This window comes from Bos mutus, chromosome 13 (genome assembly GCF_027580195.1).
Source record: "Bos mutus isolate GX-2022 chromosome 13, NWIPB_WYAK_1.1, whole genome shotgun sequence".
NCBI classification, from domain to species: domain Eukaryota; kingdom Metazoa; phylum Chordata; class Mammalia; order Artiodactyla; family Bovidae; genus Bos; species Bos mutus.
In genome coordinates this window covers 50,583,628-50,599,046 of record NC_091629.1, presented here as the reverse complement: position 1 = coordinate 50,599,046, position 15,419 = coordinate 50,583,628, and the positions used below count along the sequence as shown (strand labels likewise).

Sequence of the window (15,419 nt, the reverse complement as noted above, 5' to 3'; positions counted from 1 at the left end):
AGAGGTGCTGTCTACGCACCAGGCTGTACTGTCAGGGCAGACCACCTGCTTCTACTGTGTGGACCAGTATCGGGCGTGCAGTGTCCGGGCACAGGGAGTGTTTAGAGGCGCTGTCTACTCACCAGGCTGTACTGTCAGGGCAGACCACCTGCTTCTACTGCCACCCGTGCTGCAAATGTTTAATGAGCGCCTGCTACATGCCAGGCACTCTTGTAGGCCTTGGGGATTCATCTCTAAGCAAGAACAATAGAATTCTTTCTTGGAGTTCACACTCCAGTTGGGGTACAAGACGATAAACAGACAACGTAAATAAAATGCACAGTACATTGCGTGGTGCCTGCTCAGTTGTTCAGTCATTTGCGACCCCATGGGCTGCAGCCTGCCGGGCTCCTCTGTCCATGGAATTCTCCAGGCAAGAACACTAGGGTGGGTTGTCATTTCCTTCTCCAGGGGCTCTTCCCGACCCATACTAAAGAGGAAAAGATAAATAAAGGGTGTGGATAGGGAGTTTGGGGGAAACATTAGCATTTTTTAATTGGGTGGCCAGAGGTTTCCCTGAGTAATGTTGAGGGCAGGGAGGTGTCTGCATCTCTTCTCGCTGCTCTAGCGAGTTAACACGAACTTAGTGGCTGAAAAAAACACAAACGTAGTATTTTACATTCTTCAGTTGGTTCAAAATGGGTCTCATGGGGCTGAAACCAAGGTGTTGGGGGAGCTGTGTTCCTTCCAGAGGCTCCGGGGAGAATTCGTACCTTGCCTTTGTGAGCTTCTAGAAGCTGCCCACATTCCTTGGCTCACAGGCCTGCATCATTCCAGCATCCACCTCTGTCATCACGCCTTCTTCTCTTTGACATTTCCTACCTCCCTCTTTTCCTTATAAAGACCCTTGTTGGGGCTTCACTGGGGGCTCCGTCAGTGGTAGAGAATCTGCCTGTCAGTGCAGGAGACACAGCTCAATCCCCGATGCAGGAAGATCCCACATGCTGTGGGGCAACTAAGCCCATGTGCCACAACTACTGAGCCTGTGCTCTAGAGCCCAAGAGCCACAACTGCTGAAGCCCACGCACCCAGAGCCTGTGCTCAAGAGAAGCCACCGTAGTGAGAGGCCTGAGCACTACGGTGAAGTGCAGACCGCACTCGCTGCAGCTAAAGAAAAGCCTGAGCAGCAGTGAAGACCCAGCATAGCCAAAAATAAATAAAATTCTACATATATGTATATGTATACATGTATACATATATACACACATATATGTATGTACTTATATATATACTTATGTGTATATATATACACATATGTATGTATGTATTTATATATATATATATATACACACACTTGTGTGTATATATATACACATATATATGTATGTATGTACTTATATATATACACACATATATATAAAGACCCTTGGGCCCACCTGGATAATCCAAAATACTCTCCCCATTTCAAAATGCTTAATCACATCTGCACAGTCCCTTTTGCCATGTAAGGTGACATAGTCACAGGTCCTAGGGATTAGGATGGGGACATCTTCTGTCCACCACATGAGGCATAGTATCTAGAGGACAGCAAGTGCAAAGGCCCTGAGGCAGGGCTTGCCAGGCATGTCTGAGGAAGATGGAGACCAGTGAAGATGGAGGGGAGTGGGCAAGAGAGGAGTGGTCTCTCTTGAGGTCAGAGGGGGGAAGAAGCTTCAATGGCTCTTGCAGATCCTTCTGGGTCCCAGTGAGGACTGTGACCTTAATCCAAATAAGCTGAGAGCAGGTGAGGGACATAACCTTATGGGTTTTAATGGGATGCTTCTGGCTGCTGTGTCGAGAACAGACTCTCCATTGCAGAGTCTGTGGGATATTGCAGGTGGCTGCAATATCCATGAGATGATGCCAGCTGGACCATGGCAATAGAGGGAAGCAGTGAGATGGGTCTAAATCTGGATTTTGAAGGTCAAGTTGCAAGGAACCACTTAGGAATCAAAAGTGAGGTGTCACGGAAAAGAGGGGAGTCAAGGATCAACAACTGAAAGGACTGAGATGCTCTCCAAGATGGGAAGACCACAAAGTCAGGCCTGGGGCTGCTGGTGTCAGGACTTTGAGATGCCTGTTGGGTATCCAGAGGGAGATACTTAGTAGAAAGTTGATTTATGAGTCTGGAGTTTGGGTGAGGGATCTGGAGGGATGTTGGTGAGATATCGGCATGTTGGTATTTAAAGCCATGAGCCTGGATGAGCTCTCCCAGGAAGTACAGGCAGAGCGATCAAGGACTGATCAAGGACTGGGTCCCTTTGCTGAGGAGGAACCAGTGACTTAGGAAGAAAACCAGGCCAGGGCGGGGTCCTGGAAGCCTCGAGAGTGCCAAATCCTGCCAACACTATCCAAAGTGAGTGCAGAGCAAGGATGGCGGAGCAGAGGACTGTTCTCTGGCCAACAGCCTCTACGGGAGACAGTGTATGGGAGCTGGACTACAAGGCAGCCCTGCCATTCCAGAGCTGTCTTCCTCCAGGCAGCTGGACAGATCTGCTCGAGAGGTCTGACCCCTGCTCTCCCAGCATCATTTCCCTCTGGTCTCAGCTCCAGTTGGGCTTTTAAGACTCAGTTCAGTCACTCCCCTCTGCCACGTGGCTGTGCTGCCCCCCAGGGCTGAGCTGGGGGCCCCAACCCGGCTCCCACAGCTCCCCACTGGGCAGCTCTCCACACCAAGCCTGTGTACATGTCTCAGTCTCCCACTGGGCTTCTCAGAAGCTTCCTGTTTGGGCATCCCCCGGCCTAGCGTGGTGTGAGGTGTCAGACCCTCAGTAAACATCTGAGAACACACTCAGCAGAAGCCCCTTCCCCTGGGATATGGCTGTGTCCAGTGCTTTGTCATGCAGACGCTTCCGTCCCCTGAAACTTGGGGTGCTGGGATCCTTCCGGGCCCTTGCAGCAGACTGGCCATCACAGCACCCACCTGCTAACACTCACTGAAGAGCTGTTAAATATCAGGAAAGGGGCCAAGGACTGGGTCCAAGTTCAAGTCCTGGCACTCACGAGTCATCAGGACTTCAGTCTCCCATCTTTGAAAGGGAGAGGACGCACGCTCATCCCTTAAGCTCCTCCTCCTCAGCTGTGACCTCTGGGAGTGTGTTTGGCAAACTAAACCAGCCGGGCATTCGGAGGTACCACAGTCAAGGCTTCTCCCTGGCGATTCGGGCATGTGACTAGAACTGTGTGACCCACCCCAGGCCACGTGAGGCCTCCGAGTGGGTTCTCCTCAAGCCACTCTGAGGATAAGTGGCATCCTCACAGGCAGCCGGATCCGGGGACGGAGTGGGACCTGGCCCACGGAAACTCTAACACACACGTGGATGTTCATAGCGTTTCCACTGACAGTGACTAAGGGCTACATGAAGCAGTTGGCTGGACCCGTCCTGAAACTCATCCAAGATCTGCTCTGACCAGACCCCACTCAGGTCACCTTCTTTTCCAGGGGTGTGCCCTGCCTCACCCTCCAGGGCAGGGACCAGGCTCTGCCTCAGCACAGACAACACACAAGAGGCTCAGCGTGCGGGGCCATTCATTGACCTTTACTTCCCCAAATGACTGTGGTCAGGGGTTGAAGGAAATGGAGGGAGAGGAGGGGATACAGACAGAAGCAAAAAGCTACACCCTCAATGTGCTGTGATGGGCTGGACAGAGGTTTGTCTGTGACTGACAAGTCCCTGCCCCTATCCCCTATTTGAGATGCTCAGGAAGTCGGGACTCAAGAATACACACTCATTCAAGCCAAACCCCTTCCATCGGCTGGAGGAGGACCAGGCCTCTTAAGGCCTGGTTGCTGCACCAGTGGGACCACTGTGCTAATGGCCTTGGCGCGTTGACTTAAACAAATAGGGGAGGCCTGGCCTGGCTCCCTCTGCACAAGCAGAGACGAAGGTGACTGATTAGCAGGAGATCTGATCTGCGGGGTATAGATAATGGCAGAGGGTGGTGGTTGCGGCAGTAGATAAGGACTCTAAAGCGTAGTGTAAACCTACAAGGGGGTGACTAAAAGTAGGACACGGGGAGTAAGTCAGAAAATGGAACTCTGTGAGGTGACCCAACTTTTCAAGAAGCTTCCAGGACAGTCTCTGTTCACAGGGTATTTGGCCCCCTTGAACCCCTCAGGAAGGCAGAAGGAAGAAGTGGTGGTCTGCACTCCGGGGCCTGGGCACTGTCAGGATGGTCCAGATCTCTGTGGTCACAGGGCATCCCAGCCACTTGAGATCGTGTGCCACAGGAGGGCTGCCCTCAGGGCCCTCGTGCCAGGCTGCGAAGGCCGCCCCTTCTACCGCTTCTTCTTCGCCTCCTTCTTGGGTCTCTTGTTTGCAGAAGGAGCAGTGGCCTTGGGTTTCCTCGTCACCTCTGCACTTCGGGGCTCGGATGGTTCTGCCTCCTGTGTGATGACAGAGAGGAGAGTCCCGCTTAGACAAATCAAGCCTGACACCAGCGAAATGAGATCACGTCTGAAAGGACTCTGCAAACAGAAGCAGAGAAACCAGGGATGAAACCATCACCACGGGGACCTGGGAGCCGTGTGTTCCTGGACTGTCCCCGGGGAGCAGGTGAAGGATAAGGGAGGAGGCCTGAGGGGAGGGGCGGCCTTTGGAGTCTCACAGGCCTGGGGGGCACCGAGGCTCCCCCAGTTCCAGCCAAGTGACCTTGCTTGTGGGCAACTCCCTTCCCCTTTCTGCATCTCGGCTCACCCACCTATGGGATGGAAACAGTGATGCGCACCTTGCAGGGCTGATATGAGGCCAAAATGCTCGGGGAGAACCCGGGAAACGCACCCAGGGGCCGGTGGGACGCAGTGAGCAGGGCCTGGGCAGAGTACGGCTGGGGAGGCGGCGGTGGGCAGACTTTCTGCCGCTTGCTCTCCTTCTGGCCCTGCTATCCTCTACTCCCATTCAAGCCACAGAGGCGGGGAAGGGAAGGGTGGAGAGCGCAGCCACTACACAAGGTTCTGTGGCGCCTGGCAGGGGTGCCCTGTGGGAAAGGGCAGAGGGCAGCCTCAGGGCACAACTCAAGACTCTCCCTATGTCCAGGGCAGCTCTGGTTTTTATCTGTCATGTACACTGTGATTTGTTCCCTGTACGATCTGGTTTAAACAAAGGTTCTGCTGCTGAAAAAAAGTTTAAAACCACAAAGCCAGCCCTGGCCTTCAAGGGGCTGATAAAGAAAGTGGACTGTGGGGAGGGGAACTGGCCTGCCCCAGCCTCACAGGCTCATGTCAGAGGAGACTCTGGAGCGGGCCCTGTCCTGTTGGGAGTCTCCTCCTCCCTGTGATAAACTCAGCCAGGAAGGATGCTAGAGTTCCCATATAGCACAGAGAACACGAGCCACGGTCCGCAGGCCTGGTCGGGCCCACAGGCAGACCTCACTTGGCCTGCAGTGTTTATTTTTAGGAATTCGAGCCAGTTGGGAGATTTCCCATTCAACGTGGAGTCCTTGCTTTTCTTGAAAACTTTAAACATCCGGTGACACTGGCCTCACGGAAGAAATGGGCTGCGCACTGGCCGTCCCTTTATTCAGTGGCCCCGCCCCCTGCCCTGGCTCCCGCCACTCCACTGGCCCCAGCACTGTGGTAAAGAAACATTTTCAGTACTTGTGTTCTTTTGTTAAAAATGGGAGAAAAGCAGACTCAGAAGACAACGAGGGAGCACGGTGTTTCTAGAAAAGCATTTCTTCGCGTCTCACTGGCCAGCTCCCAGCTCGCTTCACTCTCAGTCCTTCTCTGCTCACTGTCGGCTTCTGGCCCCAGCCTCGAGCTTCCCTCAGACAGAAGAGGCTGGACTGTGGTTGTAGACGGGCGGTCCCCACCTAAGGCCCAGTCCAAAGGTGCACCGGCTGCCTCTTATCAGCCTTCACTAGCTCTCCACCCTCCTCGCCTGCCAGCAAGGAAACCAGGCGTAAAGGCCCAGCCCAGTTCCAAGCACCCATGGGTGATCCTCCCTAGATAACCAGGGGGCCAGCCCCTGGCTGGCCAGATCTCTGATTGAGCTCAACCAGTCCCCTTGCAGTGATGCTGTTTATGAAAGAGAAGGAGGGAGGGTGGAAGGGAAGAAGGAAGGAAGAAGAAAAAAGGGAAAAAAAGCTACCCTATTAAAAAAACAAAGAGAACAAAACCTCAGAGGAGACACTGTGTCAAGCGCACAGGCTGACAGCTGCAGAGCCAGCAGGAGGGCGATGGTTTAAGGCCGACCTCACAAGCACAACGCCTCTGGAGACTTTGGGAACTGGAAACAGTCCCCAGTCCAGTACCTGTGTGGCCAGTGGAAACCCGTCAGTCCCTGCGTGCCCCGAGCAAACAAGATCTGATTAAACAGAAGGGTTTCTGCACAAGGGACTTGCCAGGCCTGCCAGGATCTCCAGGGATGGAGCCCCACTCTCAGCTCAAACCTGGGGTCTCCTCTGATTTTAGTGGGGCCGGTTCATAACCCAGAGACGAGGACACCCAGCTGCCATCCCTCCTTTACTCCACAGACCTCTCTGGCACCTCATCCTGTCTGTCACCGGCCAGATCTCTCTCCTGGCCCAGCGTGGAACGGGCACCTCCCAGGCACCTCCAGCTCAAGTGTCGCAGACAGAGCATGGCCCCTCTGCAGCCGGCCTGGCCTTCCTCCTCCACCACACCCCCTCCAGTAGGCAGAACAACCCGAGTCCCAGCGACTCCACCGCCCCTTTGCTCCCCTCTGTCCAACAGTCACCAAATCCTGCTGACTTCACCTCCTCCACCTTGACTTGGCCACTGTCTTGAGCATCAAAGGCCCTAATTCTTTATGCCATGACTCGTGTACCTGCCAAAAGAATTTTTCTAAAATGCAGATCCTTTCCACGTTAAACCTTCCAGTGGCTTCCATCACCCACAGTCTTTTATGTCCTGGGATGGCAGCTAAGGAGGCCACCTCTCCAGCCTCTCCTCCATCCCCCACACCAGGCCAGGCCCCAGTGCTTCCACTGCTCAGCCCTAAGCAAGAGGAGCACCCTTCTCTCCTTGGTCGCCCAGCAAAGCCCTCCCCACGGCCTGGCCCCCCCAGGAACACACCGCTACTCCCTTCCAGCCTTCTTCCTCCACTCTTCTTCCAGCAGGTGCATGCCCTCCACCCTGATGCCCCAGGAACCTCAACAACGCACGTGCTCATGATGGTCTCCCCTCCTAGCCTGTGAGCCCCTTAGACGGCTTCAACTGTTTCTGAAAGAATGAATGAAATCAAAGAACACACAAGATCTCCCATAACCATGGGAACTTCTCCCTTGCTTTATCATCATGAAAATACAGCACTTAAGACTAGATCTGGGGCTTCCCTGAGTGGCTCAGTCAGCAAGAATCTGCCTGCCAATGCAGGGGACGTGGGTTCGATCCCTCCTTCGGGAAGATCCCACATGTGGTGGAGGAACGAAGCCTGTGTACCCACAACCACTGAAGCCCATGCGCCCTAGAGCCTGTGCTCGCAACAAGAGAAGCCCAAAACGAAGAGCAGGCCCTGCTCGCCACAACTAAAGAAAGCTCGGGCACAGTAGTGAAGCCAAAAAATCAGATCAGATCAGTCACTCAGTTGTGTCCGACTCTTTGCAACCCCATGAATCGCAGCACACCAGGCTTCCCTGTCCATCACCAACTCCCGGAGTTCACTCAAACTCACGTCCATCGAGTCAGTGATGCCATCCAGCCATCTCATCCTCTGTCGTCCCCTTCTCCTCCTGCCCCCAATCCCTCCCAGCATCAGAGTCTTTTCCAATGAGTCAACTCTTCGCATGAGGTGGCCAAAGTACTGGAGTTTCAGCTTTAGCATCATTCCTTCCAAAGAAATCCCAGGGCTGATCTCCTTCAGAATGGACTGGTTGGATCTCCTTGCAGTCCAAGGGACTCTCAGGAGTCTTCTCCAACACCACAGTTCAAAAGCATCAATTCTTCGGTGCTCAGCCGTCTTCACAGTCCAACTCTCACATCCATACATGACCACAGGAAAAACCATAGCCTTGACTAGACGAACCTTTGTTGGCAAAGTAATGTCTCTGCTCTTGAATATGCTATCTAGGTTGGTCATAACTTTCCTTCCAAGGAGTAAGCATCTTAATTTCATGGCTGCAGTCACCATCTGCAGTGATTTTGGAGCCCAGAAAAATAAAGTCTGACACTGTTTCCCCATCTATCTCCCATGAAGTGATGGGACTGGATGCCATGATCTTCATTTTCTGAATGTTGAGCTTTAAGCCCACTTTTTCACTCTCCACTTTCACTTTCATCAAGAGGCTTTTTAGTTCCTCTTCACTTTCTGCCATAAGGGTGGTGTCATCTGCATATCTGAGGTTATTTATATTTCTACCGGGAATCTTGATTCCAGCTTGTGTTTCTTCCAGTCCAGCGTTTCTCATGATGTACTCTGCATATAAGTTAAATAAACAGGGTGACAATATACAGCCTTGATGTACTCCTTTTCCTATTTGGAACCAGTCTGTTGTTCCATGTCCAGTTCTAACTGTTGCTTCCTGACCTGCATACAAATTTCTCAAGAGGCAGATCAGGTGGTCTGGTATTCCCATCTCTTTCAGAATTTTCCACAGTTTATTGTGATCCACACAGTCAAAGGCTTTGGCATAGTCAATAAAGCAGAAATAGATGTTTTTCTGGAACTCTCCTGCTTTTTCCATGATCCAGCGGATGTTGGCAATTTGATCTTTGGTTGCTCTGCCTTTTCTAAAACCAGCTTGAACATCAGGAAGTTCACAGTTCACGTACTGCTGAAGCCTGGCTTGGAGAATTTTGAGCATTACTTTACTAGCGTGTGAGATGAGTGCAATTGTGCGGTAGTTTGAGCATTCTTTGGCATTGCCTTTCTTTGGGATTGGAATGAAAACTGCCCTTTTCCAGTCCTGTGGCCACTGCTGAGTTTTCCAAATTTGCTGACATATTGAGTGTAGCACTTTCACAGCATCATCTTTCAGGATTTGAAAGAGCTCAACTGGAATTCTATCACCTCCACTAGCTTTGTTTGTAGTGATGCTTTCTAAGGCCCACTTGACTTTACACTCCAGGATGTCTGGCTCTAGGTCAGTGATCACACCATCGTGATTATCTGGGTTGTGAAGCTCTTTTTTGTACAGTTCTTCTGTGTATTCTTGCCATCTCTTCTGCTTCTGTTAGGTCCATACCATTTCTGTGCTTTATCGAGCCCATCTTTGCATGAAATGTTCCTTTGGTATCTCTGATTATCTTGAAGAGATCTCTAGTCTTTCCCATTCTGTTGTTTTCCTCTATTTCTTTGCATTGATCGCTGAAGAAGGCTTTCTTATCTCTTCTTGCTGTTCTTTGGAACTCTGCATTCAGATGTTTATCTTTCCTTTTCTCCTTTGCTTTTCGCTTCTCTTCTTTTCACAGCTATTTTTAAGGCCTCCCCAGACAGCCATTTTGCTTTTTTGCATTTCTTTTCCATGGGGACGGTCTTGATCCCTGTCTCCTATACAATGTCACGAACCTCATTCCATAGTTCATCAGGCACTTTATCTGTCAGATCTAGGCCCTTAAATCTATTTCTCACTTCCACTGTATAATCATGAGGGATTTGATTTAGGTCATACCTGAATGGTCTAGTGGTTTTCCCTACTTTCTTCAATTTAAGTCGAATTTGGCAATAAGAAGTTCATGGTCTGAGCCACAGTCAGCTCCTGGTCTTGTTTTTGCTGACTGTATAGAGCTTCTCCATATTTGGCTGCAAAGAATATAATCAATCTGATTTTGGTGTTGACCATCTGGTGATGTCCATGTGTAGAGTCTTCTCTTGTGTTGTTGGAAGAGGGTGTTTCCTATGACCAGTGCATTTTCTTGGCAAAACTCTATTAGTCTTTGCCCTGCTTCATTCTGTATTCCAAGGCCAAATTTGCCTGTTACTTCAGGTGTTTCTTGACTTCCTACTTTTGCATTCCAGTCCCCTATAATGAAAAGAACATCTTTCTTGGGTGTTAGTTCTAAAAGATCTTGTAGGTCTTCATAGAACTGTTCAACTTCAGCTTCTTCAGCGTTACTGGTTGGGGCATAGACTTGGATTACTCTGATATTGAATGGTTTGCCTTGGAAACAAACAGAGATCATTCTGTCGTTTTTGAGATTGCATCCAAGTACTGCATTTCGGACTCTTCTGTTGACCATGATGGCTACTCCATTTCTTCTGAGGGATTCCTGCCCGCAGTAGTAGATATAATGGTCATCTGAGTTAAATTCACCCATTCCAGTCCATTTCAGTTTGCTGATTCCTAGAATGTCGACATTCACTCTTTCCATCTCTTGTTTGACCACTTTCAATTTGCCTTGATTCATGGACCAAAAAATAGTGTAAATAAATTAATTTAAAAAGACTAGGCCTCACTTTTTGCATAGGGACAGAGGACACAGCAGATTTTAAACCCAATATACGCACCCTAAGTCAACATCTAGACATAGCCATCAATAAGAACAGTAACAGTAAGAGCCACAATAGCTGCTAATATTTACAACATGCCAGACTCCATGTTCTGTGGTCTGGACATGTCTTATTTTTCCCTCACAAAATGCCGTAACATGCCCCATTTTAAAGAAGAGACATTCAAAGAGGTTATGTGACCTGCGTCCGCTGGTAAGCAGCAAGGCCAGGATGAACCTAAGCCGAATGGTATATTGCCTCTTTCAGGTTTCCTAGTGGCCTCGGGCTGATGGACATCAAGAATTGGAGTGAACTGTGAATCTACTTTCTGTTTAGCCAAATCTGGAAGCACGGGGGATGGTGGACTGACAAAAACAGCTTGTTCAGGACCCTGCCGATGGGTGGCTCAGGACCCCCTGCTTGCGGCAGGAGTCAGGAAAGCGGTTTTGTGCTCCTCGAGTCAGGCTTTGCTCCTACAGTTGAGAGCAGCTCTCCACGGGCACGTGGACACAGTCCTTGAGTCATCCGAGCGCCTTGTCTGTCTCCTCTTCACCCCAGGCCTCCTCCTCTCTTCTCCAGCTCAGGTTCTAGCACTGTCACGCACCCAACTCCCCAAGCTACAAACCACTGAGCCATTTCTGAGTTCTCACCATTCCCTGCATGCCCCCACATCCAATCTGTCACCATAGCCAGTCCATTCGGCTTTCCACAGAGCTCTCAGCTCTGCCCGGTCCCCTCTAGACACACTACTGAGCCGGCTCAGACGACCCCTGCACCGCCCACCCCAACGCCCCAGTCTCCTGCCTGCCCACCTCAAGGTTTTCCTCACCATCCGCCACACTGCTTTCAGTCTATTCTCCTAAAACAACCATCCTGACCAGACTGTTTTCTGTTTTAAACATGTTGCTGGTTCCCTCTTCGTATAAGGCAGATTCCAAGAACCCCTGAGTGGCCTCCAGAGCTATTCCAACTGCAGCTTTGGCCCTGTCCCCAGGCACGCCCCCTCATGCAGCCCACTTTGCCACTTCTGGGCAACTGGCCAGCCAGTAACTCCCAGATGCGCTGTGTCTTTCCCACTCTGCACAGGTGCTCAGCACCCACAGCCCATCCGTCTGCGCCCAGCGCACGCAGGTTCTGGGTCAGGCAGCGCAGGGGAACCAAGAGGAGGAGCACTTCGCGATGTGTGCTGTATGACTGCCTCACAAACAGCAGCCACTGCGCCTCCCCTCACCTTGGTGAGCCCATCCCTGGGAGCCCTTCATTTTACAGGCCTCACCAAGAGGCTCACCAAGACTTAGCGACTCAGACAGTGGGGAAGAGCCCCTTCCCCGAAAGGGGGAGGGAAACAAAGGCAGCTGTTACACACGTGATTCGGCTGCTGGGGTCCTAGCCACACAGAGCAAGTTCCAAATTCTTAGCTGGCAAGAATGACTCTGAATAAATGGCTGACTTTTCATTTCTCTTCAAATGCGCATTGCTAGTACAAGCTAGGCAGACGGCAGACTCCGAACACGACAGCCCCACCTTTCAGTCGCGCCTCCTCTGCAGCAAGTTCCCCCCGCAATCTCACGTTAGGGAGTGAAAGAACCCCTCCACCCGGGGAGTTCCTGGGTCTGCGGAGGCGTCCTCCGTGATACAGGGCTCATCAATAATGAAGCAGCTCCACAGCCACTTATGAGGCCAGGAAATTGCTGCTATTCATCAGCTTCAAATAATCGAATCTGTGCCACAGTGCATCCAATCTCTTCCAGCAGGGAGAGCACACAGAATTTTTATAATTTCCATTATACAGTTCAGGGTGGACTGAGTCCAATAAATCAGGACAAAATGTCATTCTACACAGACTGAAGCTCTTCTCTCCTCTGAAATGATCCTGGCAAAGGAGACCCTGTGCTGTGCGCAGGCAGCCCCATGGGTCTTATCTCACCCAATCCTCAAGGACGGTGTGGGACAGACATATATACACGATCACGTATAAAATCGATAACTAATGAGAACCTACTGTATAGCTCAGGGAACTCTTCTCAACGCTCTGTGCTGTGCTTAGTGCTCAGTGATGTCTGATTCTTTGCGACCCCATCGACTGCAGCCCGCTAGGCTCCTCTGTCCATGGGATTCTCCAGGCAAGAATACTGGAGTGGGTTGCCATGCCCTCCTCTAGATCTTCCCCACCCAAGGATTGAACCCACGTCTCCTGCATTGCAGAAGGATTCTTTACTGTCTGAGCTACCAGGGAATCCCACTCAATGCTCTATGGTGACCTAAACAGGAAGGAAATCCAAAAAAGAGGGGATATATGAATATGTATGGCTGACTGGCTTTCTGTACAGCGGAACACAACACTGTAAAGCACCTATAATTTTTTTTTAAATTATATTAAAAAAAAGAGGACCACATGGGTCGGGCGTGAATGCCCTCCTTTTCTAGCTCAGGACACGGGCTCGGAGAGGGTAAGGCGCCCAGGGCTGAATTCCAGTCTGCCCTGCTGTGCACTCTTGCCTGAGGCCCTGGGCAGGGTGGCGGCTGGGATACCTTGCGGGCTGGGACTAGCACTGGCCTTGAGCGGAGGACAGGACCAGCTGAAATCAAGCGGGGGAAGCTGTTCATGTGAGTTCCACAGGCGAACAGAGACAGAGTCCAGGACGCGCTTGGCAGGCGAGGAGAGCTATGATTAGAGAGAACGGCCCATGCAGCTTACCCCAGACACGATTCAGCACCCCGCAGGCCCCGCCCACCAGCTGGTCTGTGGCTTCATGCATGTCCGGCCGTCTCTCCCATAAGTTGGTAAGCATCTCAAGACCGTGTTTAGACCTTTGCCCTACCCACTGTGTGGCAATCTCTTGAGAACGGCTCATTAAGTAAAAAACATCCTGCTGCCCAATTCAACTGCAAACCCCTCCCAAGCTTAAAAAAAACAGGGCAGAACTGAAGAGGTGGTTCTGTGAGACTACCTCCTGAGGTGTGGAGAATAGGTATACACCTTGCCCAAGTTAATCATTTACTGCGGCAGCCTTCACTGGCCATCGGGGGCTGAGTTTAAAATCAAGACCTGGGACTTCTCTGGCAGTCCAGTGGTTAAGACTTTGAGCTTCCGATGGTGGGGGCATGGGTTCAATCCCTGGCTGAGTAACTAAGATCCAGTTTGCTACACAGCATGGCCAAGATAACAAAATCAAATCAAATCAAGACCTCCATGCTGGATATCCCAACAGGAACTTCCAGGCCACGGCCCCACTACCAAAGGAAGGCTCCATCCATCTCGGGGCTTCCTGGTTGACAGTGAAGTCTACGTGGGCATCGCATGGAATGCCACTCCTGCCATCAATTCTGGTGAGCTCTCCTCCGCTGGATCACAGTGCTGGGCACCAGTTGTCTTTGTCTGCCCTCCCCCACCCCCGCCCATCAAGGCCATGCTCTTTCCTTGTCCCATGTGATTCTGGGGGGCTCTCAGTCACTGTGACCACAGCCACGGCCCGTTAAATGTGGCCTGGCCAGAAATGGTACTCAATGCCCCTTCCCACCTATGAGCCAAAGTACAGACATGTGGCGAGGCCAGGGCCAAGCAGAGGCCTTCCACGAGATCGGGAAAGCGAGCAAAGGCAGAGAAATGGCTTTCTTTGCTTATAGAACATGGGCAATAAGGACACAGACTGGGGCTGCTGCAGCCATTCTGCTGACGTGTGGCAAGGCCCTAAGAATGAAGCCAGCACTGGCGGAAGGCAGGAGATGGAGAGACAAAGGGAGCCCTGATGACCTTTCAGCTTCTGGATCCAGTCTTGACATTCCCAGTTCTAAAAGCCCATACAGTCTCTTTCTAACCTCCTCAAAATTTTTTTTACTTATTTATTTGGCTCTACCGGGTCTTAATGATGGCATGGGGACCTTTGTTGCCACGTGTGGGATTTTCCATAGGTGTGGCATTTGGGATCTTCCCAAGCTCCCTGCATTGGGAGCATGGAGTCTGAGCCACTGGACCACCTAAAGAGTCCCCTATAGCCTCTAAGGAAACTGCTGGAGTTGAGTTTCTGAGTTTTCCACTGAAAGAGTCCCCATTAACAGAAGAGACTGAGGCAAGCCCGCAAAGACGGCAGGGTGGCAGTGAAAGCACCTGCCGAAAGGCCGGCAGCTGGCTAGGCACACGTGACATAAGCATATGAAGACCTGAGAACAGTCGGTATTTACACCACTAGGAGAGTTTGTGACTAGCAGATGAACCATTACTACCTACGACATGAATCACTGAACAAAAAAAGTCAATACCTGCTTACCCAGGATGGACAGGATCAACATTCTGGGCAGAAGCGGATCCAAAAGAGGCTTGGGGAGGATGCTCAGGTAGGCTGTGGGGAACACGGAGAGGACTCCCGACCTTCGCTTCCTCATTACCTACTCCTTCATTCCTGGAATGTGGGTCCCACCTCGTTCAAACTACTGCTCTCCACTTGGAGAAAAGCTATAGGCTATCTTCCCAGAAGATGTGTCTAAGCATGGAAGCATCACGTTTTTGCACAGAACTGCAGGAAACGCACAGGCTTCTGCAGTCTTTATCTAGGGGCGCTCTAGGGGTCCAGAACTCTGCTAAGAATTTAGTTCTACTGAAACCCAGCTCTGAAGGAGGCAGTCTGAGTATGTCCTCTTCAGGTGGAGCAGCCTTCCCTCCATCACTCAGCCCAGTCTCGGTGTCCTCCTCGAGCCACATGGGGGTCTGCAGCGAGACCAGAGTCTTCTAGTCCTCTGCCCATTAGTCTGTCCGTCTCCAAGAGAGTGAAGGAACGGAGACCCCAGTTTTGTCTGCATGGCACTCCTGCTCCCTTGGGAACTGACTTCCCACTCCCCCACAGAGGTCACACCGCAGGATGCTCCCCTCTCTCACACTGGCCACAGCAGTCCCAAGCTGGGTCCCAGGTACAGCTCCTTCTCTGGGGATTCTGGAACTGGGACCAAGCAGGAAGGCAGGCTCCAGAGGCTGCAGGTGAAAGATGCAAACTTGGGAATCTGTTAGTGGCCATGTTG

The 15,419-nt window shown here is 51.4% G+C and overlaps 1 protein-coding gene across 5 annotated transcripts in view; it reads right to left on the bottom strand.

The window, feature by feature from the left end:
* Window positions 1-3,536: 3,536 nt before the first annotated feature.
* MANBAL (mannosidase beta like) overlaps window positions 3,537-15,419 on the bottom strand; it is a 28,218-nt gene continuing 16,335 nt past the window's right edge. For 4 of the 5 annotated variants that reach the window (XM_070381699.1, XM_070381700.1, XM_070381701.1 and 1 more), the window contains exon 3: window positions 3,537-4,486. In XM_070381699.1, coding sequence (XP_070237800.1) covers window positions 4,298-4,486 — 189 coding nt within the window. In that variant the 3' untranslated portion in view covers window positions 3,537-4,297. The remainder of the gene's footprint in view (window positions 4,487-15,419) is intronic. The other variant, XM_014478284.2, reaches the window with a different exon arrangement.